The 25696-nt window shown below is 40.2% G+C and overlaps 1 protein-coding gene across 3 annotated transcripts in view; it reads left to right on the forward strand.

Moving 5' to 3' along the window:
- CPQ (carboxypeptidase Q) overlaps positions 1-23448 on the forward strand; it is a 638038-nt gene extending 614590 nt beyond the window's left edge. For all 3 annotated transcript variants that reach the window (XM_081952159.1, XM_081952161.1, XM_081952160.1), the window contains exon 8: positions 22960-23448. In XM_081952159.1, the coding sequence (XP_081808285.1) occupies positions 22960-23120 (161 nt within the window). In that variant the 3' untranslated portion in view covers positions 23121-23448. The remainder of the gene's footprint in view (positions 1-22959) is intronic.
- Positions 23449-25696: the final 2248 nt, after the last annotated feature.

The following is a 25696-nucleotide window of genomic DNA, read 5'->3' on the forward strand; positions in this document are numbered from 1 at the left end:
GGTCAGCAGTTTGGCGGTTCGAATCCCTAGCACCGCATAATGGAGTGAGCTCCCATTACTTGTTCCAGCTTCTGCCAACCTAGCGGTTCAAAATCATGTAAAAATGCAAGTAGAAAAATAGGGATCACTTTGGTGGGAAGGCAACAGCATTCCGTGCGGCTTTAACATTTAGTCATGCTGACCATGTGACCACAGAGACGTCTTCGGACAGCGCTGGCTCTTCGGCTTTGTAATGGAGATGAGCACCGCCCCCTAGAGTCTGGAACGATTAGCACATATGTGCGAGGGGAACCTTTACCTTTACTTTACTAAATAAAATTACTTAACAGTAAATACACAGAGTCATGTTCAACAACCCACTTCTTTTTTGAAGAGCTGAAGAACTCTTATAATCAGGCAATCTTTTACAGATATAGCTACATGAAACTACAAAAATGCTTTTCTTAATTTAATTGAAATAGTCCACAGTATGTACATATGGGTGGTCTTTTCCTGTCTACCAAATGCAAACCAAATGTAGTGAAACTCCCCCCCCCCAATCAATTAAATCTGATGGCTTTTGATTTTTATAGATTGTCAGTCCTATAATATAGAACTTCATTAGCAGAAAGTACTCCTCAATCAATTTCCATCTATTTTTCTTTCAATTCTGAACTTCAATTGCATAAAAACATAAAAAATATATTTACTACTCCCCATGTATTCTAACCCACAGTGTCTGAGTTGAGAACACATTGTGCATGCTGCTGTAAAGGAATCTAACTTGCTTGTTGCTCTTTGATAGGAAATACATGCTAGAATTTCAAGTAGACAGATATTCTAATATTCATGGAAAATAATCAAGACTGTAGGTGCAAAATTATTATTATTATGATTATTATTGTTGTTGTTGTTTTTATGCATTAAACATTATTATTATATACTTTATTTATTAAACATGAAAATCGGTCAACTGAACACTAAAAAATGCATCACAAATACCATTGACTGGTGCTAATGGTTGATACGGGTAGCTGCCAGGGTCCTAGGTATCAACCAAGTACTTTCTTAAAATATATGATGTTCCGAGTAGCGCAGTTTTTTGCAGTTCCGCTGCTGTTATTGCAGGGAGCTGCAACGTGTTGATGTATCTTATAAAATTCTTGGACAGGGTACCAAGTGCCCCAGTGATAACTGTTACATGTTTTATCCATAATTGTGTAGTTTCAATGGCCAGGTCGCTGTATTTCGTGATTTTTTCTTTTTCTTCGACTCTGGCTTCTCCTAGTACCGCAATGTCAGTAAATTGTACGTTTCGGTTTTCGACAACTGTGATATCTGGCATGTTGTGTTCCAAATGACGATCCATCTCTATTTGAAAGTCCATTATTGTTGTTGTTGTTGTTGTCGTCGTCGTCGTCATCATCATCATAGCCCTAATTAAGCTTTCATACCTGTCAACATTCTCAGGTAAACCAGACAGGAAATACAACCACATATGCTAATTCTACTTTATCTTAAGGCTACATTAACAGAATCTTGAAAGTCTGAAATTACAAATCTCCTTCTGTTTTCTTTACATCTGGAGAACTTTCTGTAGAGGTCCTTTCTGAGCCTCTTTCTCTACCATAATATAGTTGTGGGCTATGGCCTTTCTTATCTAGGCCCGTGATGGTGAACCTATGGCATGCGTGTCACAGGTGGCATGCAGAGCCATATCTGCTGGTACATGAGCTGTCAGCTGTAGCGCACATGTGCGTGCCAGCCAGCTGATTTTCAGCCTTCCAGGGGGCTGCGGAAGGCTGTTTTCTCCCTCCCCAGGCTTCAGGAAAGCCTCCGGAGTCTGACGAGGGCGAAAACAGCCTCCCCAGGGCCCCCGGAGGAAATACCAAGCTCAGCTTGGAAGTGAGCAATACGGCGTGAGGGGAGGAAGCGGGGGGGGGGGATTGTGCGTGCATGCAAATGTGGGTGCCTGTTTTACATTATGAGTGCTGGGCCGCATGCACACTATTGCATGCACACGCTGGCATTTTTGGCTCCCAACAACAAAAAGGTTAGCCATCACTGCCCTAGGCAGCATCTTTTCCACCATCTCCAAGGAACTTACTAAATACTTAACTAAGTAACACTCTTGCTTAATTTGCAGCTGCTTGTTTCTGAGGTAATTCTTCATAGTGCACTCATAGTGCTTTTAGTAATCCATGGAGACAGTATGAGCTCAAACATTCAAAATAAGTTTCAGTGTTTTTATTTAGTTAGCAAGCAGCGATACCATTACAAAGAGCAAGACAAAATCCTGTTAAATTTAACAAGTTAGAAATTGTTCTCATATTTCTGAGTATAATTCTTTTTCTTCTTTTTCTTTCTCATTCATTCATTCCTTTTTTAATTATACTCCATTTTTATTACGTTTATAAAAGGTGAATATATGTAATATTCTTTCCTCATTGTATGTTCTCCATAACAACAATCCTGTGAAGTGGTTGGGCTGAAGTAGATAACTGGCCCAAAGTCACCCACCCAGTTAGCTTTCATATCTAAGGCAGAATTAGAATTTACTGTTTCTTGATTTCTAGCTGGATGCCTTAATCACTATATCAAACTAGCTCTACATAGCTCGACCATCCAAATAGGAACCTGAAAATTACAGAAGCAGAGAAGATTATTGATGAATCACTTGTTAACAGGCATAAATTACATATAAATGATTATTTGTTTGTTTGTGTATTGTGAATGATCTTTTTTGATGTTCTGGCCATTGGTCTCTAAGAGGCTTACATCAACAATAATGAAAGATTATCATCTTCTACTGAAGCTATAAAATTTTAGATACAAGTATATACATATGTATAAGAATCTCTCTCATCTATAATATAGTTTTATTATTTTGCTTTCTTTTTCTTCTCATTTTCTTTTTCTGTTCTGTTTAATTAAATAAATAAAAACGGTTAGAAAAAAAGACACAGATAAAGTGAGAAAGGGAGATTCAGCAGTATTGCTGGTATTTTGTTGTGGTTAGTTGTGAAGTCATGTCTGACCCATCTCGACCCCATGAACAACATTCCTCCAGGCCTTGCTGTCCTCTCCAATCCTTTGGAGTCCATTTAAGCTCATACTTACTGCTTCAATGACTCCATCCAGCCACCTCATTCTCTGTTGTCCCCTTCTTCTTTTGCCCTCAATCTTTCCCAGCATTAGGCTTGTCTCCAGGGATTTCTTCCTTCTCATTAGGTGGCCAAAGTATTTGAGTTTCATCTTCAGGATCTGGCCTTCCAAAGAGCAGTCAGGTTTGATCTCCTCTAGGACTGACCAGTTTGATCAACTTGCAGTCCAAGGGACTCACAGGAGTCTACTCCAGCACCATAGTTCATAGTTGCTGGTATTGGTACATGTTTAATTATGTCACAGGTAGACTGTGCATAGTGGATTGGTATCTGTTTAAAATTGTTCAGAACTCTGGTGAGTACAACCATCTAGCTCCTTAATAGTATGATGGCTGGGTTACATAATGCGTTATCTACCGTAATATCAGGCTTGGTGATTGGTCAGTTCTCTTCAGCCCACCTGCAAGTTTCCAGGACTATGGAAAGGCTAGGTCTTTCCTGATAAAAACTTGGTTCTTTTTCTAAGAAGCTGCTGACAGTGCTTGAATTATTTATCAATCTGGTTCATTTCTACCCCCTGCAATAGAGGTTGTTTTCAGCCCTGTTTCCATATCAATTTAAACTATGTCATTAACTGCACAAGTAGTTTATATAGTCACAATTTCCTTACTGTATGGTAGCAATTGCGATATATCACAAATCAGATAAACAACTTACAAATAACTGTGACCAACATGAAGCCTGAACCAGTAATTGGACCCTTCGCAGTGGTGAAATTCATTTTTTTTACTACCGGTTCTGTGGGCGTGGCTTGGTGGGCGTGGCAGGGAAAGGATATTGCAAAATCCCCATTCCCACCCCACTCTGGGCCAAGCCAGAGGTGGTATTTGCCAGTTCTCCGAACTATTCAAAATTTCCGCTACCTGTTCTCCAGAACCTGTCAGAACCTGCTGAATTTCACCCCTGACCCTCCATATTATTTACCTGTAGCCAAGCGATAATCAATGCACAGAATATTCAATAGTTCTCCTGAAGCCATGCTATACAAACACAACTATCCTATATAGGACAAGCTACTGAAGGCTACATTAATGGGATGCACAGTAAAAGTTTGTTCTCCAGAGACTCATTAAAAACATTTATTTAGTCTCCCAGCAGCACATGGTCTTCTGAATGGCACTTCTGCCCATAGGGGAAGCGGAAACCGGGTTTTGCAAATCCTTTGAAAAAAGTCGTTTGCAGCTGTAGGGTTCTTGTTTGAGTAGCCAACTAGGTACAGGCTATAGAGTTGCTTTTGATTTGAGCAACTTTACAAATCTAATAAATAAAATAGCTTCGTGGAAACGTTTTCCCAGACAAAGTGGCCATGTGTGCACATGCTTTCTGAAGCCGCCATTGAAACTTTTGAAGTAACGCTAGGTGTTTTTTTTAAAAAAAGACATGGCTGCTTTGAGAATTCTAGAAAAGATGAAAGGATGTTGAATCATTTCCCTTCCTATTATGAAAAAACAGAATCAAATCCTGGCAAGTGACTATGAGTAGAAGAATACCATTTCTACCCATTCCTCTCTTTATTTTGAGACTGGAAAAACGGTGACAAGATACAAACATAAAGCTAGTCTAAATCTACCCGGGGATTCCGGAACATCCCTAAGATTGCAGGTCTTTGGTAAGAAGAATGGAGAAGCCAATAATACTGAAGGTGAGCAGTTCATTGTAGCAAGAATGAGGTTATTAATGCTGAGCAACTCCCTTTCCCACAAGGGAACTTCTGTAGTAGAAAGGCACAATAGCTCTCTGACCTTCCATTCACCCTTTCTACTCAGGCAATATCTCCTTTCAGTCTAATCCATTTTAAATTGCTACATTCACTGGAAGAGAAGAGAAGGCATAATTTCCTCTCTCAAAATGACAAGTACTATTAACAGAATAAAAGGAAGGTTGTCTAGAACGATTTATTACCACTTCTCACAGGGATATTTATTTATAACATTTTTATCTTATCCTTACTCACCATCACACCAAATTCTGAAAAGCAGCCCTTGGAGACAGAACTCACTTTAGACAGTGATTTACCCAACCCTAATCCTGTAAAGATCTGGGACATTCACTCCAGTTGGTTTTCCCAATAGAACTCACTGAAACCTATGCCAGAGGTGGATAAATTTTAGTCTTCCAAATGTGGCAAAATTATGTAACTTCTGTATTCATTTAGTCCTTCATTCAGTTAGACTCTGGGCAACTTACATCAAAAATGAGGTGCATTTAAAATGTTTATATCATCTTTAGAAGATAAACTCTAAATAATAATGAAACAAATTATAGTGGCTCATCCACTCTACCCCAAGGCCTGGTAGAATTTTCAAACTTTTCAATGACTTCCTGAATATCATTACATTTTAGCATCCTCACCTGAAATGGTAAGAGGAGAATGTCAGCAACAATTGAAAAGATCACAGCATATCACCACTGAATAGCCAGAATTGTTGTTTATTACAAAGACTAAATAGGGATTCCTGGTGATAAGAATATAGTATTAGTTCTCTGGAGCCTTCTGCCAGAGACATCCAAGCAGTATTGGTTCTTTGCCATCTTCTCTGTTGAATGGTGTCTCTTTATATCTCTTCTTCATCAACATTAACAGTAACAGAGTTGGAAGGGACCTTGGAGGTCATCTAGTCCAACCCCCTGCTCACGCAGAAGAACTATATTAGGGATTCGAACTGCCAACTTTTCTGGCTGACAAGCTTAGTGTCTTAGCCACTGAGCCACCTAGCCAGGCTATCTTACATCTTACAGGTGGTGGTTTACCCCTTCAACTATCATTCCAAAATCAAGTTGGGTGTAGTTGTTAAGATGATGGAACTAGTTCTGGAAAGATTTGGTTTATAAGCCTACCCTCAACTACAGAAAGAATGGAGAAGTCTTCTCTCCATTTAGGACTTAACTTCATACATATGGATGGGCTTCCAGCTATAAGTGATCTGAACCCTTTGTGTTAAAAAGTATTTCACATTTTCATCCTGGACTTTTCAAGGCATGAGCTGGATCATGAAACAGAAGTAAGTTTAATCACAGGAATAGAGTACAGTAAATGACCAAAAGTTCCTGACACTTTACAGTGCTTTCATCCCTAAACACACATTTATGGTTCTTGCATCATAGGGTAGAAAAAGACTACCTAAAATACTTCTATCTTGCTTCTGAAAAGCATGGAAGATTGGAGCTGCCCTTTTTGGGTTCCATATAAATTTTTCTCCACTTTAATAGATAACTCCAAACTATGTCCCATACTCATGCTTTCTTGAAAGAGCAGATATTTCTCCTGAAACCATAATTTAATAGAAAAGTTCTAATTTCAAGAATTCAATTTCATTATTACTTTTTACTGCCGTTGATATGTGTTTGGGAGTTCAACTTGGTGAGAATGCTGGGATTTTGAAGTATTTCGTGTCTGCGGTGTGTGTTCCAACAGATTGCCGTCTGTACCGCTTCGCACAACAGCTTCCACAAGGTCTTCTGCATGTCTCTGGGTATGTCTGTTTGTGTGTGTAAAAAAAACTTACATTAACCAGAAATTCCAAAATCACCTTTCATCTGACTGAGCTGTCCAATTTCATTTTCTGCAACACTAATAGAGCTTCACTTCCTATTTCTAAATGAACTCAGCCTTGCAGGTTATGGGAAGAATCATTAATGTTTTTCCCAGACACCAATGAATAATCAGCATTGTCATTTTTGGGCTTTGCTGACTTACTAACCAACTCTGGAAAAATTTAAACTTGTGTGAATTCTGGTCATCCTTTAAACAAATCTGGCATTTCTTTCATTATGAGCCAAATAAACAGCAACAACACACTAATTGTTACTATTTATACATGGAACTATTTATGACTAATAAATTAGAAGAATCTGCAAGGCTGAGATCTATTCTATTAGTAGTTACCTTTGAAACTAGAGAACGTAATATATACAGCTTTTGGAGTAACTGTAATGAACCAAATGAGTGCAACTCTGTGTGTGGTTATGTATCTAACTATTTTACATACACATGTCTATTATATACACAAACATACATATGCAGAATGTGTGTCCGTCTGTCCGTCCATGTGTCTGTGTGTGGGATGGTGATGAGGAAAGAGAAAACAAAAGAGAGAAATAAACACATTAAAGCACTGAACGTTAAGAAGTAGATCTCTGACATAAGCACTGTCCTACAATTATAAAACACTGCATATTGCATATTTATTACAAGCAATCGTGTTTCAACAATTCAATAGCCATGATTTTTGAAACACACACATGTGAATTTGTCTTGCTGATCACGTATTTCAATCTTTTCTTTACACTTCCCAAGAAAACTCAAGCAAAAGAATCTTCAGCTAGGTTAAGAGAAGACATGGAGAATGTTTGATTTTACTATTTGAAAGGACTGTAGTTTATAAACATTCCCTAAAATTCACCAGGAAAGTAATTCTATAAAAAAAAACATACTGGTTCAATATGAATTGGGCAATTAATAGCCAAGCCTGTAAAGATGAAGGGAGGGAAGCTAATTCTCACAATGAGCAAAGGCTTGTGACAAAAACAAAAAAAGGTTCTTCCAACATGTTAAAAACAAGAAAAAAGTCAAGGAAACAATTGGTCCGTTGCTGGCAGAAAGTGGCAAGTGACAAGCAACAGGGGGAAAGCAGAACTACTTAACTCATTTTTTTTGCAACTGTCTTTACACAAACGGAAAAAAACAGTCCAACCTATCAAAAACAGCATAACAAAAAACAGATTAGGAACACATTCCCTAAAATAGGGAAGAAAATGGTAAGTGAGCAGCTGTCTACCCTAGATGAGCTCAAATCACCAGGACCTTATGGATTACACCCCAGGGTTCTGAAGAAAATGGCAGACGAGATCTCAGAACCACTGAACTATATCTTTCAGAGATCTTGGAGCACTGGGGAACTGCCAGAGGACTGGAAAAAAGCTGATGTGGTTCCCATCTTCAAAAAAAAAGTGGGGGTGGTTAAACCTATGGCCAGTATACAATGTAGACTAGCCTCCTTGTGGTGCACCCAGGCAATGTGACCTTGTTATGGCTAAATATTCTGGCTGCTGGACCTCACAAGGATCTCCCAGCAAGAAGAAGAAGAAAAAGCAGGACTACTGAAAAATTCTGTATCTGAACCAAGATACTTTAAGGATTGCATATTGAATTTAATACCTGCTTGTGTGAGAAATGTTCCTTGAAGGGGGAAGATTCTTAACCTCCCACCCATGCCGGTCTATATATTTTGCTAACATTCCCATACCTGATTCTTATATAATAATCTGATCTTCTCCAGGTCATTACCAGATCAGATTAACATGTATAATTCTATGTCCACTAATATTTCATGTCAGAGTGTCAGAGGAATTTGGAATAAAGGCATTCCTTTAAAGGCGTCATAACATGTCAAATCAATTGTTTAAAAACTGGCTAGACATTACTAATTTATTGGTTTACTCCTATTCATCCTATAATGCAAGTTTTATCAGTAGTTTGCAATCAAAGAATAAATATAAAATAATATTAAAATCCAAGTAGAGCCCAAGTATTAAATTGTAGGCTTCAAATTAAAATGTATAAGTTTACATAGTATTCTTCTTCCCCATTTCCTTCTATCCTCCGTGTTAGTTCAAATTCTTAACTCTGTCCTGACCAATATAGATTTCTCTATATTGGGGAATCACGCATTTCATAGCCATTTAGATCCTAAACTCAAAGAGGATTAGCCAAGTCTTGAAGCAACCTGATCTTAGTCGGTTTCAAATGCTCTACAGCACAGGTGTCAAACTCACAGCAGCACGTTGATGTTTCGCAATGTAACTCTAACCCATTCACGGAGCTGGGGTGAGCGTGGCCTGTGCGGGATACATCCAGCCTGTGGGCTGCCAGTTTGACATTACAGCAACGGTAGTGTCTACAGCAATGGTCCCCAACCTTTTTTGGCTCTATGGACCAGTGGCAGTGGTGGGGGGGGGTTCATGTGCACAATCTAATCCCGCACGTGCACAAATAAAGCTTTGTGTACTTTCCCACTGCTTCCATGATCCAGTTCCTAAGGCATATGAGAGTCTTGGCATTGCAATTTTGTGTACGAGTCAACATTGCATACACATAAATGGACAGGGCTTTGGTGTCACAATTGCCACCTTGGCAGTTTTGAAGCTTTCTGCAGATACCACTGCATCTCACTTCTTTGGCAGGGATACTCAGAGCAGACATCTTGAAGAAGATATCAGATACATTTATAAGGAAGAGGTTAATCTTTCAGGAAAGCTGGTTCCAAGCCTTTTAGAGCAGGGCTGTCAAACTCGATTTCATTGAGGGCCACATCAGGGTTGTGTTTGACCTCGGGGGGGGGGTGTGGCCATGGTGAGCATGGCCAGCTTGGTGTGACTCATGTCAGGGTAGCCTGTAGTGGCCCAAGTGCTCTGCCAGCAAAAATGGGCTCCAAGCTTCGTTTTCGGCTGTGACGGCTTCCTGCAAACCTCTGCCAGTGAAAATGGACCTCACAAGGGCTCCCAAGCTGCATTTTCACTGGCAGAGGCACCAGGGGTTGGTCCTTTGCTGCTTCCAGGGTGGCCCCGCAGGCGAAATCTAAGCACCGCATGGGTCAGATTCGGCATGCGGGCCTTGAGTTTGACACTCCTGTTTTAGAGCTTCAAAAAAAATCAAAGCAGGACTAAAATTGATCAGAGAAGGCAACTGATGCAATCCATCTAACAAAACATGGGAACATCATGATTTAACTGCCTGCCAGCCAATCCTGTTATGTACAAATTGCAGTTTCAGAGCCATTTTTTAAAGGCAGCAACTATATACAATTTATATCCTAGACTGAGATTACCATGATATGAACCTACTCATAATTTTCCCATTTCTTTTCTTCTATTCAATTGGGTCAATTTTTTGGACACTGCCTGGACAAGTCCCTGCAGTTTTCTTGGCAATGCTTTTCAGAAACGGTATGCCTCCTTCCTAGAGCTGAAAGAAAACGACTGTTCCAAGGTCACCCACCTGGTTTTGGGCTGATGGGCCTCCTGTCTCCAGTTTCTCTGATTTAACCACTATACAAAAATTAGCTCTCAGTCTTCCCATAGTCAGCACTGGTGATGTTACCTAGTTGGGTGATGAAACATCTGCAAGTAAAATACAAAATACAAACACCAAGGACTCCACATTTTAACTCTGTTCTAAACAGGTCCTATCAGCATTTTAATATTTTTCTGGGCTATACTTTTCTTCTCTGGACATTTATTTAGTTTTCTCTTCTTATAGTTTTCTTTTTATAATCTGTTCGGCAGTGATTGGTACATAGAACTGGATAAGAGAAGACTGTGGTGTGATCCAACATAGATCTTATGTTCTAATGAAAAGGAAAATGAGAAGGGAGGGAAGAGAGAAAATATTCCCAGCCAAACTGACTCAACGGTACCAATTGTACTCCTAACCTTAATATTATAATTTAAGGATAAAATAAATGGTATCCATGGGACCCAAGTGGTGACCATGATCTCACACCCTTTCATATATAACTTCCACGTGGTTTTAACTAGTAATGCATGACTGAATCACTCCTGTTATCCTTATTAGGAATAAACTGGCTGACTAAACATTTTAACTCACATTTCCCAGCCTACATCCAGACCTCTATCATTCTCAACTCCCCACCACAAACTGTAAGTCCAAAATTCTGGAAGCAGAATTTGGAGACTTAATTTCTGGAAATACTACAAAAAGATTGGCATGTTTTCTTTAGCATTTCGCCCACTTCCATGAACCACACAAACTTCCCTAAGCCACTTACATGACAAGAGTTTGCACATCTGATAAACTATATGCTGTGGAGCAGTTTTAATTGCCTAGCACTTAGAGAACTAAGAAAAAAATGTTAAGTATGTTTAATACACACACACGACAAACAAACATATCTTGTTTTCATTGGAAGAACATATATTAAGTTGTTTTGAAAATCTGAAATTCACATGAGCCTTGGGGAATGGTGCAAGTTCTCTGGCAGCGTTTCCCAAGATCTGTGCACTCTGTTTACTCTCAGGGGGTGTTTTCTTTCTGTTGACAGGCCCCCGTGGCTTACTTGGGGCTGCTCCAGGTCATACCACCTTTGTTCTTGAAGCAGCTTCAAAGGATGCCCATGTGCACACTAAAACCACACTAAATTGTTCCCCATTCTTGCATGATTTTGAGGAGTTCCAGACAGGGGTGAAATCTAGCAGGTTCTGACAGGTTTTGGAAAACCGGTAGCGGAAATTTTGAGTAGTTCAGAGAACTGGCAAATGCCACCTCTGGCTGGCCCTAGAGTAGAGTGGAATGGAGATTTTGCAGTATCCTTCCCCTGAAGTGGGGTGGGAATGGAAATTTTGCAGTATCCTTCCCCTGCCATGCCCAACAAGCCATGCCCACCAAGTCACACCCACATAACTAAAAAAAATTGAATTTCACCACTGGTTCCAGAGGCCCTGCAAGAGCTTGACCCTCTCACACAACTTCCAGAGGTTCTGGAGGCCACCCAGAAGGACTCCCATTCTCTTGCAGACTCCACAGACTGAATTTTTTTTTGCTCCATCACCCACATCTGGTCTTCATATCTCAGTCTCAGTCTCAACAGTAGGTGCAAGAACTATGCACAGACTGAGTTACAAAGACCCAAGGTGGATGGTGAAGATGGACATGATTGAATCTGCAGCCTTTTCTATCCTATGCTCTGGCCAACCATATATTGAATAGTAACATCAACATGTCTTTACAGCATCTTGAATCACAGCATCATAGTACCTATTTGAAACCCATTAGAGGAGATGGGGAAAATAGCGATTAGGTATAAAAGTCAATTTCCTTTTATGATTTTATTTTATTGTAGTCAATACATGATTTGCTTAATTTACTAGCTTTCCTTAGGAAGATAGAAAGAATTCTGCCATGAATTCTCTTGTAATGAATTGTGATATTTCTCTTCCACTGGACTTTAGAGACAGTTGCTAGCAACAGAGAAAACCATCAAACATTTGTCTTTGGTGAGAAAAGGCCCACAAACTAACCATTGCAACTGATTGATTTGATTATTATGTTGTCCTTAAGCTGCCAAATCGTCAGTGATCCAATTTAACACACGTTTGTCTTTAGTCAAGTACAATTATGTAAAGCAGGCTGCAAGAAATTAGTAATTGTCACACAGCAAATTTCGAGATTTAGTTTTGACCGTCTTTGCTGGGACTTGCTGAGTAAACAGAACATTAGCAAACAAAAACAACCCCTAAAAGAAGAATGAATAGATTCAAGGATATTCAAAAGACTCACATGTTCATGAAGACTTATCTGTGACAAAATGTTCCATCTATTGGTTTATTGCTGTGACATTATGCACTGGATCCCTTCCAACCGTACATTCTCTAAATAGATTCTATAAAATGCTGAGGTCCAGGCTTTTTCTACAAGAAAATGCAATCTTTTATTCCACAGAATGAAATAAAAATTGTGACACAGAGCATTTTTGAACACTTTATTTTGGAGAAAAATGAGTTCTAAACCAGAAGGAGATCCAACTAGGTTGAACCATCATCTATGTAGCCCTGGTTTGATCCTGCTGTTTTGTTGTTGTCATTATTGTTGTTGTGAATAGAATAGAATTAGAATAGAATAGCATAACAGAATTGGAAGGGACCTTGGAGGCCTTCCAGTCCAACCCCCTGTCTAGGCAGGAAACCCTATACCCCTTCAGACAAATAGTTGTCCAATTTCTTCATAATAACTTCCAGTGTTGGAGCATTCACAGCTTCTGGAAGCAAATCATTCCACTGATTAATTGTTGTAATTAACTGTTGTTGTCAGGAAATTTCTCCTTAGTTCTAGGTTGCTTCTCTCTTTGATTAGTTTCCATCCACTGCTTCTTGTGCTGCCCTCAGGTGCTTTGGAGAATAGCTTGACTCCCTCTTTTAATTGCACGGTCAGCCAGTTGTTTAAACTGGATTTGTCACATGTATCCATCCAATCACCTAGGTCCTAGGACAAGCAAATGTTATTGTTGGATGATATTATAGACATTGTTGCAGGATGTGAGCTGTTCTAAGTAAAGCTACCTTTCGCAATTGACTGATGATAATTTTGTCAATGTTGAGGGTATTCAAGTGGTGCACAGTTATTTTGGGATTGCACCCAAGGCACCTATTATTGTTGGCACTATTTTTCCTTTTTTTGCCACAGTTGTTTCATTTCTATTTGCAAATCTTTGTCTTTTTTTAATTTCTCCTATTCTTTCTTCTCTTCTGCTCTCTCCAGGGACTGCTACATCAATTATCCAATTATATTTCTGTCTTTCATATTGAAAATTAAGTCTAGGGACGCTATGTGGCAGGCACCAAAAGTAAAAAAACTGAAAAGTAACAAAAACATCTGTAAAACAAAACACAAACATATTTAAAACATATGTTAATAAACTGAAACGTGATTCATTCCATTCCATTCACCTATATTAATCAATACTGCAAACTACTTAGTAGTTGACCCATTTGTTTGCCTTTCCATGCCAAACAGAAAGTCTTTTGGCTGTAAGCCCTTTCTTTTTGGTCCAGAAGTTAACTCCCATTTGATAAAGATAGAATATAAGCATCTGAAAATATTAAATTTCAAATTAATTTTGCTTCCATAATTGCATCTTAATGAAATGGAACAATATATTTTTAAAAGGCAATAACTTCGCTGAATCTTCAACAACATAAATGCAGTAAGGTCATTTTTACAGTGTTATTTCTTCTTGAAAAGGATATCTAAAATTCTATTATTAGTATTTTAAAAACCTTCTGTTTTATTAGTTAAGTAAAATGTGCATGTCTTACTGGACCTGTTTAATTTTGCAAAACTAAATACGCTCTGACCTGATTAATCATCAACTGAGATATCACCAAGAATTTTAGGAGTTTTAGAGTAGATTAGTAAACTGAGCATCGCAAGGCAACAGTGCTTCAATATTGTTGACCAAAAAAAAGCCTACATAGATGTCTCCCTGAATACTGCTGGAATTAATATACTTTAGCTAAATAGAATTAAAGCAGAAGGAAACTTTCAAGATGTTAGGAAATTTTAGGGACTGCATCTGGGTTGTAAAAGGAAAAGAGTGGGCAAAAGTTCTCAACACTCTGCAAATAGGCTGCTAAGCAATGAATATGGCAGCTTCAAAGGACTAAGATACTTAAAATAAAATTTAAAAGTAGCATGTGAGTCAAGAAGAACAAGACTGGGAGGCAGAGAAATGTCAAATCCCTGGAATTCTAACCAAAGTTTTGGCACTTTGACTAAACATCAAAGTGTTCAATGTAAATGATAAATAATAAGAACCAATCATGCCCACAGTGAATGGCCAATAGGACATTGTGTGTTAAAGTATATCAATATGTGCAAAATAAATGAAACATCAATTGATCAAAGACAGCAGAGTAGATTGAGTGGCATGCAATTGGCAATCTGACTGATAGAGAGTTATGTATTCGTAGGCTGATTATACTATGTACTAGGTATTAGACTTACATATCTGTATTGCCTATACCGACTCACTTCTTTCACCTTGATCCAGTAATGAGCTGTGGAAGATATATTGGGAGCTGAAGTTTCCCAAGACAGGAATGTAAGTTATGACAAAAGCCAACTACCATCAGGTACCAAGCCTGACAAATGCAGAGCAAGGTGTTTGCAAATATATGGGAAATGCTGAATATAAATTGCAGTGAAATGCCTCCTCATCAGTGGTGGGTTCCTACCGGTTCGGACCGGTTCTCCCGAACTGGTAGTGCTGCCTTCAAACAGAGTGCGATCTGGTTCTCTGTTTTTTTTTAAAATCAGGCCTGTAAAACTGGCGGCCTATAGGCTGAATTGGTCACGCATAGGCCACGCCCACCCTGGATCCATAAAGGCAAAAAACATCGTAATACATCACGATACATCATGTGATGCGATCGAGTTTGACATCTGTGCTTTAAGTGATTTCAACTCACAGTGGAAATACTCAGTATACTGGTTTGATTGGATTGGTTATTATTTGGTTGTTTTTGTCCAGACTGCCTAAGGAGTTGTAGGTTTTAACAGTTTTTATTATTCCATATTTGTAAATAGCCCAGAGTTTATGGGGCTAAGTTGCTACAATAATAAATAATTAAAAATAAGACAATACATTTTTAAACAAATATTTTATGAGAAACTATATAGGAAATAAAATGCGAATTTTCTTGCAGGATTCATTAAAACCTGGAACCTTGTGGATTTGGAATTGTGTAGGAATGCAAGCAAACTAAGAATTAAGATATATAGAAATGATATAATCTAGAAATAGATTCATCTGTCCATTCTTGTTTCTTCTCCAGATAACAAGGCTATTATTCATAAATTAGAAATCTTGATATATTTTTTTGGTCAGGTAGAGAAAATAAATTTCATTCAATACTTAATATATCCTTTATATATCAGTGTACTGGAGATACTATTTAACTAGTTTAGGTAAGAAAGAAATTGTCTGAGTACATATTTGTATTATATATTTATGGCATTTATTGCTCATTTAAACTTTTAGTTATATATGTGATATATTGAGATAAATGATATACATATGTGTTGTGGCCGTCCAGTGGAGTTGACAGCAGAGTCAGACAGTGAGGAGGTTGGGGAGGAGCATGGGCCAGTCCTGGAGTCTGGGGAAGGCTCAAACAAGGCTCTGCGTTGGAGGCAGAGAAGGGGCCAAGGTCATCTGGCAGTGATCAGGTGCCTACGGAGCTAGACAGCAGTGAGGCAGAGGAACAGTTAGAGCCTGTTCCCAGTGTACGCATGCACAGAGCTCCTAGAAGAAAAGAACAACTCAGAAATCAGGGTAGATTTCAGGGGTGGGTTTCAGCCAGTTCGCATCGGTATGCTAGAACCTGTTTGTGAAATTTAGCGTACCTTTTTGAGCCTGTTCATCCAGTGGCACAGTACTGGAATGCTTCCTCCCGCCTCCCCCCTCACTCGCTCGCACACCCCACCCACTGCTCACTGATTGGCTGGCTCACCAATTGTCCCGCCTCTGAGAGGCAGTGGGGGGGGGGTTCTCACATGTCTTCTTTCTCTTTCCAAAGGCGTGTAAGAAAGCCCCCCCCCATTGCGCAAATGTGTGACAGATGGTAGCTGCAGGCTTCTTTGCCTCGGCTATGCAACCTCCTTTCATTCTCTGTCTGCCTACTTCACTCGTTCGGGCAGCAGAGAACGAAAGGAGGTCGCGTAGCCGAGGGCAAAGGAGTCTGCAGATTCCTTCCTTCACACATCCGGGCAGTGGGCAGGGAGGGGGCTTTCTCACATGCCTTCTTTCTTTTTCCAAAGGCGTGCGAGAAAGCCCCTCCCCATTGCCCAGCAGGGAAGCAAGCCCAGGGCCTCATCTCTGCCTCCTTCCTTGAGAGCTGGCTTCAGGGACAGCCAGTCTCTCCTGTTACTGTGCCCTTCACTTGCCTTCCATCCAAAGGCTCTGCCAGTGGGGCGCCTCCCATTTGGTCTCCCGAGAGAAGCTTGGGAGAGACGCGCAAATGGCCGCAACTCGAGGCTCCCAAGGAGGACGCTGGACACTGGGGATGGCAGTGGCACCCACTGCTGCTGCTTCTGCTGCCTCCGGTAACACAGGCTTTTCAGAGAGCATTAAGTTGCAGGCGCAGTGATTCCAGCAGCTGCGTTTTGTCTTGAAATTTGCTGTCCCAGCAACCCAAAGGGGACATTCTCCCAGCGGCGACTCAGGCGCTCCCACCTTAGCCCGGAGGGAGTGAGGACAGCTGGGCACAGTTTGGTCCTCCTGGCTCCCCTCAGATCATCGGAGGGGCTTACATGCTTGCTCACTCGTGTGGCCTGCGTGCTTCCAGGGAAGCACGGGGATCTTAATGTAGTAGGGCGGGGGAAAGGGAAGCACGGGGATCTTAATGTAGTAGGGCAGGGGAGGCTGGAGCGGGAGGTTCCCCGGTGCTCGTGGCCATGGTCGCTGCTTGGGAGAAAATCAGCTGGAATCTCAAGCAAGAGCCATGGGGCGAGAGGCAAGCGATGATATGGGTCACCGCGGGCATAAAAAGTGCTGTCAGATTGCCTCCCACAGTCCGGGAACCAACCAACCAAATAAATAAAGTTGGCTTCGCTTCTTTTTGCGGCAAGAGGGAAAGTTGCCTGAGTCACCACTGGGAGAATGTCCCCTTGGGGTTGCCGGAACAGCAGGTTTCAAGGAAAAACGCAGGAAAAAACGCCGGAAGAGAAAGGAAGGAAAGAAAGAAAGAGGGAGAGAGAGACACACAAGAAAGAAAGAATGGAAGGAAGGAAGAAAAAAAAGGAAGGAAAGAAAGAGGGGGAGAGAGAGAGATATAAGAAAGAAAGAAAGAAAGAAAGAAAGAAAGAAAGAAAGAAAGAAAGAAAGAAGGAAGAAAAAAAGAAAGAAAGAAAGAAAGAAAGAAAGAAAGAAAGAAAGAAGAAAAAGAAAGAGAACTTATGATCACAATTGAGCCCAAAATTTTGGTTGCTAAGCAAGAGTGTTGTTAAATGAGTTTCACCACATTTTACAAGTTGGCCACTCCCACCCAGTCACATGACCACCAAGCCACACCCACAAAATAGGCCATACCTACAGAATAGGTTCTAAAAAAATTTTGAAACCCACCACTGGTAGACTTGGAAGTAAAGTTACAGGTGGAAAGTGATTGGCCCCTTCCACAGGATATAAAGAGGAGCTAAAGGGAAGTGGGCTTTTGCAGGAAACAATTTGTTCCTTCGGTCATTAGATTCGTTTCAGGAGAGTGAAGATCTGTCCGTGAATCTCAGAGACTTTGTGCACAGTCTTTCCTTGCATAGTGCGTTTCCTTTTCGTGCTTTTTGGAGAAGCCAAGTCAGAACAGTATGAAATGATAAGATTCTACCATTTTTGTACAGTACTGCATCTTATCCCAGATGGAAAGAGAATTGAAAAATACAGGGCATGAAATGAAAGAAAAGAGAAACTTAACCATTGTATAAATCTCCAAAATCCAGTAGTTTGGCAGTGGGTAATCCATGCTGTTTAATAGTAGAAAATCTTTGTTTACAATGCCTGGAAGAAATGGAGAATGCCACCAGAGTGTTCTTATAAAACAAAGCCCACGTTTGTTTTGGCTAACTTGGGAGCAATTTAGGATAAATTATTTTAGATTCCTGTCCCACATTTGTGCTGTAGAGTGAAACCTCTTCCTTCACGGAAGCCTGATTTCACACCAGTTGTATACAGAGGCCTAGTTTTTCTCTCCAGCTGCTGCAGCAGATTCTGTGACACAAAAGCGAAAGTTGTGCTGCAAAGTAACTGTGATAATCTGAGCTATAATTCAACTTATTTATTGCATCAATGCAAATGAATAAAAAATGGATTAAACAGAAAGGGAAGTTGGACGCGCAACATATTTTTTTTTCCTCCTTCCCCTTTGGCAACCCTCATTTAATTAACCACAAGGCAGCTGAATCAGTGCTTTCCTTTTCTCCATTTTGTTTAAATCTTGAATTTTAAAAGCTTTGGAGAAGAGTGAATCAGGAGGTAAAACAGCAGGACTTCTGGTGTTATTTATAAACTCAGTGCCGGAAACTATTTCAAGGTCTGTAGCAGGATAACTCAAGCACCATTTACTTTCCTCAGTAATTTCAAGTGTGGAGACTCAGTGACAGATTTAATGGCACTGGAACTACATTAAGTTCTTGATCACTTTGGCTCGATTTGACAAACGTTCTTAGCGTATTGGCTGTTGCTGAAGGCACAAATTGGCTCCCTTTAATCTCATGGAATGATGCCAGTTCTAGAGATGGCAGCGTCCGAAGCAAAAAATTGAAAATGATGCATGCCGTCCAAAATTTATGTTGTTAAGTGAGACATTTGTTAAGTGCATTTTGCCCCATTTTGCAAACTTTCTAGCCGCCGTGGTTAAGTGGATCGTTGCAGTTGTTAATTTAGTGACACGGTTGTTAAGTGAATTCGGTTTCCCATTTGACTTTGCTTGCCAGAAAGTCGCAAAAGTTCACATGAGTCCAGAATACTGTAACCGTCATAAATACGTTGTAACTTTGAACAGTCCCTAAACGAACACTTGAAAGTCAAAGACTACCTGTAGTGAGCCAACCAGGGTTGTGCTTTATCATATGGCCAGCCATATAAAACTTTTAAATAAACAAACATTCATCAAGGCAGGGACTCTGAAAAAGACGATAAAGTTATAGAATGTAGATCCCAATGTTGGCAGTGATTTCCGAGGATCACTATCACTACTACGGTACCACTATGCCAGAGGTGGGTTTCAAATCCCGGTGCTACGGGTTCGTTCACGCTCGCGCTCTCACTGTTTGAAGCCTTCAGAAGACTAGAATGTGGCTACTACCAGGGAGAAATGGTAAGATTGATTGATTGATTAAATCAGGGGTGTCCAAACTTGGCAACTTTAAGATTTGTGGACTTCAACTCCCAGAATTCCCCAGCCAGCTCTGCTGGCTGGGGAATTCTGGGAGTTGAAGTCCACAAATCTTAAAGTTGCCAAGTTTGGACACCCCTGGATTAAATGTATTCCTATCTCTCAGTGTCAGCCTCTGCTTCGCTTACTTGCTTTCGGCTGCCATGGCAATGGGGGGGGGGGCATAGTATTTGGGCTGGGAATAAATGGTACAGGAGTGATAGTCAAGGAGTGATCGGTCACCATAGTACAGGAGTGATAGATCACCAAGGGAGTTTTGTTCTCACCATCTTCTGCGCATGCTGATGGCCAACCGTCCTGCATACCAACCTGATGATGTTTCTTGGAGATGCAACCCACATGACACCTAAGGGATTTGCAGATTGGGCAATGGGGTGGGGGTTGTTGAAGGGAGGGAGCTGGGCAAATGTTTGATATGTATGATTTCGCGCTTTTCTGACTCAGACCTTGCTTTACTTCGCTGTTATCTATTCATAACTAGTAAACGTACTTTTAATTCCTAAACAATGGAGTTGAGAGGTTTCTTTCTTGGTTACTGAATGAGGCATGCCTGACATTCAGTGATGATGACTTCCTGCATAATGGTTTTAATTTACTTATTACATTATAAGCTATCTCTTGGCTTTGTAGAACGTGCCAAGCACTTTGGAGTGCAAATAGTCATTGTTCGGGTGGCACATGGCTTGGCTTTTCCAACACCCAATCACTTAAAAATGAAGCTGCTTAGTCATCTACTTACTATTCAACATCAATACACTCACATCTCTCGCCAGAGTTCCATGCTCTTCAAACATTCAAGACAGCTTGCTAGCCCTAATTTCTGAAAGCAGTAGATAATGCAAATTCAGATTTATCAAACCGCATTTTCCCACATTTTATGATCCTCCCTCCCTTCCTTTTATTGATTACGTGCCATCGGATTGGTGTGAAGTCTTAGCAACTACATCGATTGATTTTCTACATGACAATATACTTTTTTCTCCATGAAAATCATGGATTGTTTTATTACAATATTTCTATTTATTAGGCTCTATGTAAAAAAAAATCAAACCTGGTGTTTTTGATATATTAGAATTAACGCTGGGAGGCTAAAAATACTACCTGGGAATTCTGGGAGCTTTAGTGCCAACACATCTGGATGTTTCCATGTTGACGAAGATTGCATACCAATGGATAAAATAAGTGTCTTTCCTCTCTGCCCCCTTTCTTTAAATGCATGCATTTGAATCTGGGGGCTTTAATGCAGAACCATCTTAGGACACAAGTAAGAAATAATGTGAAGAAAAGCAAACAAGGTTTTGCACTTCAGAACCTGCTAAATATATCCTCTATCACTGTCAATGATTCTGCCTGTCCTTCTCTTATGCAGGAGGAAATAGCTTAAAGTATATACCTTGACTGTAATTAAAACTGAAAGAATACTCAGCCCTAAATGTCAGGTACCCTGGGAGTAGAAAGTTGAAGGGAACCACTTTCTCATATTGCATCTCCTATTGGCCGGGCTCCCCTAGGAAGATGCTCCTTCTCTATCTCCCATGAGGAACTTTGTGGTTTCATCCATCCATCCATCCATCTGGCTATTTTAATAGTTGCTTTCATTTCTCTTTTCATCTTCTGTTTTCCTTTGGATGCATTTGAAATGCAGCTTTTGAGACCACCCATTCTCTGCTTGTCTGTTAGGATGGTGTGCAATAGGCATGAATTCATCCCATATTTCAAAATACTAAAGCACTTGAAGAGAAATGCAGTGCAACCTTTAGATGCCAAATAACCAATAAATGTAATTATTATTGTGCATTGGCTTGAACCCATCCCATTATCCTTACACAGAAGCCTGATACTGCTCATGTGGCATCTGGTTGAAACTCTTCTTCTACTTAAACAGATATTTTAGGCACCATCTCAGGCTTCCTGTCAGTTTTCTTCATTGCAACATCTTTTGGGAGCTGATTTGTGTCATATTTCCCAGTTTTGCAGATGCTCTGAGCAATGGAATCATTAAGCCCCCAGTAAACTCTTGGAAGCTGATGCGATTTTGGTCCAGACCACAATATCATTCATGACACATGCCAAGAATTTTTTGGAATGCAGCAAATAATGTTTTCAATTTAACCAGGATGTTATTAAGCAACTCAAAGCCAAAGGCATATTTTCATTTATTTCAGGGGAGAAACGTTTAGCATCAGGGTAAAGGAAAAATTAAGCACTTTGGCTAAGGGTCAAACATCTAGGAATGAATGAATCTGTCCATTTTATTTCCTTCAATTTTGTCATTTTTGTGAGAGTGCCAATTTCGATTTGTCTCATTTTTCCCTCCTTTGGTGGGATTTGTTGCATAATGTATTTGTTCGAGGTTGAGTTTGGGTTTTTGGGGGGGGGCAGGGTGTTAAAATATCAGGAAGAGGAGGAGGAGGAGGAAGAGGAGGAGGGGGAGGAGGAGGGGGAGGAGGAGGAGGAGGAGGAGGGATTTTGTTATTTGCTCAGTGTTTCCAAGCACAGATGGCAAAAGAGATTTAACTTCAGAACATGTTTCAAAGTCTAATATCCCTGAGAACGGTATTCCCTAAAATTAGTCTATGGGGAATAATAAAACGATAAATAGAATTATCAATATTTTAAAAATAATTAGCCAGCATTTGCATTTAGTTTTGCAAGATTGATACAAATTATTTAAGTCATTATGCAGTGACAAAAACAGAGTGACTTAAAAATATTTCACACACTTTATGGAAAGTAGGAAAGTCATAACCATAGATTTACAACCTACCCATCGTCCTGTGGAACGTCTTAAGATTTCCTCCCATTCCAAGTACTGGGAAGAAGATAATTTTAGACTGGTGTTTCTCAACCTCGGCAATTTTAAGATGTGTAGATTTCATCTCCCAGAATTCCCCAACCGTCATGCTTAAAATTTAAAGAAAACATGGTTTAGACCAGCAAAGCAAAGCTGGCTGAGGAATTCTGGGAGTTGAAGTCCACCAGTCTTAAAAGTTGCCAAGGTTGAAGACCCCTGATTTCGACAACAAAATAAATTTCCCAATGGATCAGGAGGCATGGAAAAGACTTGGGAGGTATGGAATGTTTTTAATCCTAATCTGTTGCCAACCTAGCTCCGATTTGGCAAGATCACAGGATTTCCTGACCTCAGAAAAATGTAACAATAGAAGCTGAGAGGATACTACTGGATTCCATCCTTTCTTTTCTAGGTTATCTCCTTCTCTATTTCTTTGTCTTCCCTCAGACCATCAGATTACAGATTTACTGTTTCAGAGTTAATGAAACACAATCTAAAAGATTCTGTCTAAATTTATAACATTCACATGACAAGGAAATACCTTTGTGCTGTTCTCCACAGGTGCCAGTTTGAGAAACGATATCACTAAATACTTCTGGTTTCATCATTCGCAAGGCGACACAATGACGGTTCAGGATCCAATCAAAATGAATCTCTGTGCTGCTCTTTGGACTGTTGTGTCTTATGTGATTGCTGATATGGAGGAGAAGGTACCAGTGTAATTCAAAAATAAATCAAGAAAAAGTATTGATTGTTTTAGCACAGACCAGGAATGTATCTGATCTAACTCTGTGATGAAACTCTAGGTGTCTTCCAAAAACTAAACTTTTCTTGATTCAACTCAGAACATGTCCTTTTTTAAATCATGTATCCATATTTTTGAATTGTGGGTCTAACACCTTCTTCTTTGGACAACTTCCTGATGCTTCATTTCAGTGCTTTGTTCTTATTGTTCTTGATCTTTACTCAGCAATATCATAAAAGTCACTGATTATTAAGTTACCCTTTTATCTGCTAAATGCTTAAAATAAATATGGTGTTATGCACGAACTCCTGAGTCTAGCCATCTGTCAAAATCTGCCTTCTCCCCCAGCCTCACCCCACATTAGACAGAGCAATCTGTGGCTGTTTTTCTGCTGATAGAAAGGGGATGCTCAGTGAAAGGATAAATAAAGCCAGAGCAATCCACCAACACTTTCCTTAAACCGTCCCTTTGTAAAGGATAGCACTACTAGCTGGACTCATTACTGAGAGAAAAAGTTCAACAAGTATTACGGTGGGATAACACATATTGTTTATTAACCTGATTCTCTCACTGTGCCCAAAGGCAAATACTAGAGTAGTTGTACCAAGGTGTTGTGGCCTGCCAGCGGCCAGTGGAGCTGTCAGCAGAGTCAGACAGTGAGGAGGTTGGGGAGGTGCATGGGCCAGTCCTGGAGGCTGAAGAAGGCTCAGACAAGGGTTCTGTATCGGAGGCAGAGATGGGGCCAAGGCCGTCTGGCAGTTCTCAGCTGCCTTTGCAGTGAGGCAGAGGAACAGCTGGAGCATGTTCCCAGTGTGCACATGTGCAGAGCTGCCAGAAGAAAAGAGCATCTAAAAAATCAGGGTTGACTTGGGAGTAAAGTTGGTGAATGACCCCTCCCACAGGAAATAAAAGAGGAGTGAAAGGGGGTGGGCTTTTGCAGGAAACAATTCGTTCATTCGTTTGTTGGTTTCAGGAGTGTGAAGATCTGTCTGTGAATCTCAGAGACTCTGTGCCAAGTCTTTCCTTGCACAGCATTTGCCTTTGGAAAATATTTATATGGATAAGGTCTGTGGTCATAACTTCACCTTTGAAAGACTGTTTACCAGGCCTTTGCTGAGTGTGAATGAGAGGAATTCACATTTGTTTAATAAAAGGGGTTTTGTCGCGACCAGGAATCTGCTTCGTGCTTTTTGGGGAAGCCTAGGTCAGAACACAAGGAAACATCTACTATCAAGAGATAGTATCTACTATCTGGCTCTATTCTTCAAAGATGAGACCATCTTAATTTGATTTAGCTCTGTATTCAGCATCTCTTTCTCAACTATACTCAAAATTTAAGTGCCCCACTTTGAGCCATGTTTTCATCTCCAAACATTATTATTTAAACTTTCTGAAAGATGTAACTATTTGATCCTCTACAGAATGTCCATTGAACAAGCTGGCTCTTCTTCCTTGCCCTTGCATACCCACATCTAAATAAACTCTAAACTGGGGTTGAATCATTGGCTCCGCATCTTGTTTTCTTTCTGCTTGCCTGGATGATTGCCCAGCCACTAAATGTCATAAAGGTCCCTTAACACATGGTCCCCCCACACCGTAAGAGCATATAGTGAGATGAACATGGTATTCTTTATAACATTTAAATGCTGATGGGATTCTAGAGAATGATATTATGTCTGCGGTCTTCGCCATGGTGCTGTAAATCCTGCTACCACAATCCCTGTGTGTCATTTGGTTCCCATTCCTTCTGGTTTTGTGCATTTGTTTTAATAAATGAAAATATTTGGAAGGCTGGCATGCTGTAAAACGTGACATCAACAGTCAGTGCAATCCACCTTTCCAGGAATACAACAAGGAAAAATGCAATTAAGTAAGGTTGGCCTTGGAGAAAATTAACAAAGGTAAGTGATTTCACCTAGCCATAGAGCAAACAAATACCCAGCCTGTGTATTTCACGTTTTAAAATATATACAAATCTTCTACAGCTTGTTCGTAGAGCTCCCATATGTGCTCTGCAAGAATCCAGGCAGTCACAAGATGGTAGCAAAGAGAACACAAACGCTCTCTGCTGCCACCTAGTTATCGTTTGGATGTTGGCAGCTCAGATAGTACAGCCTATTTGTTCATTCATTATTCCGAATGCTTTTTCATAGCATAAATATATTTTTCCTGATTTTTCTTTAAGCGTAAGTACCAGAAGTGGTATTGAGCAGGTTCTGACCAGTTCCGGAGAACCGGTAGCAGAAATTTTGAGTTGTTCAGGGAACCGATACATACCACTTCTGACTGGCCCCACCATCTATTCTCTACTTCCCGAATCCCAGCTGATCAGGAGGAAAAGGGGATTTTGCAAGTAACATTTCCCTGGAATGGGGAGGGGATGGAGATTTTTCAGTATCCCTCCCCCGCCACGCCCACCAAGCCACACCCACAGAACTGGTAGTAAAAAAAAATTGAATCCCGCCACTGGTAAGTACCCCAATTCTATGCATTGTCTGAGTCTGTGCATGTTTTTCTGAGTATCCCCAGTCACCCCTCTATAATATATAATAT

Source organism: Natrix helvetica (genome assembly GCF_964273705.1).
Source record: "Natrix helvetica genome assembly, chromosome: 4".
NCBI classification, from domain to species: Eukaryota; Metazoa; Chordata; class Lepidosauria; order Squamata; family Natricidae; genus Natrix; species Natrix helvetica.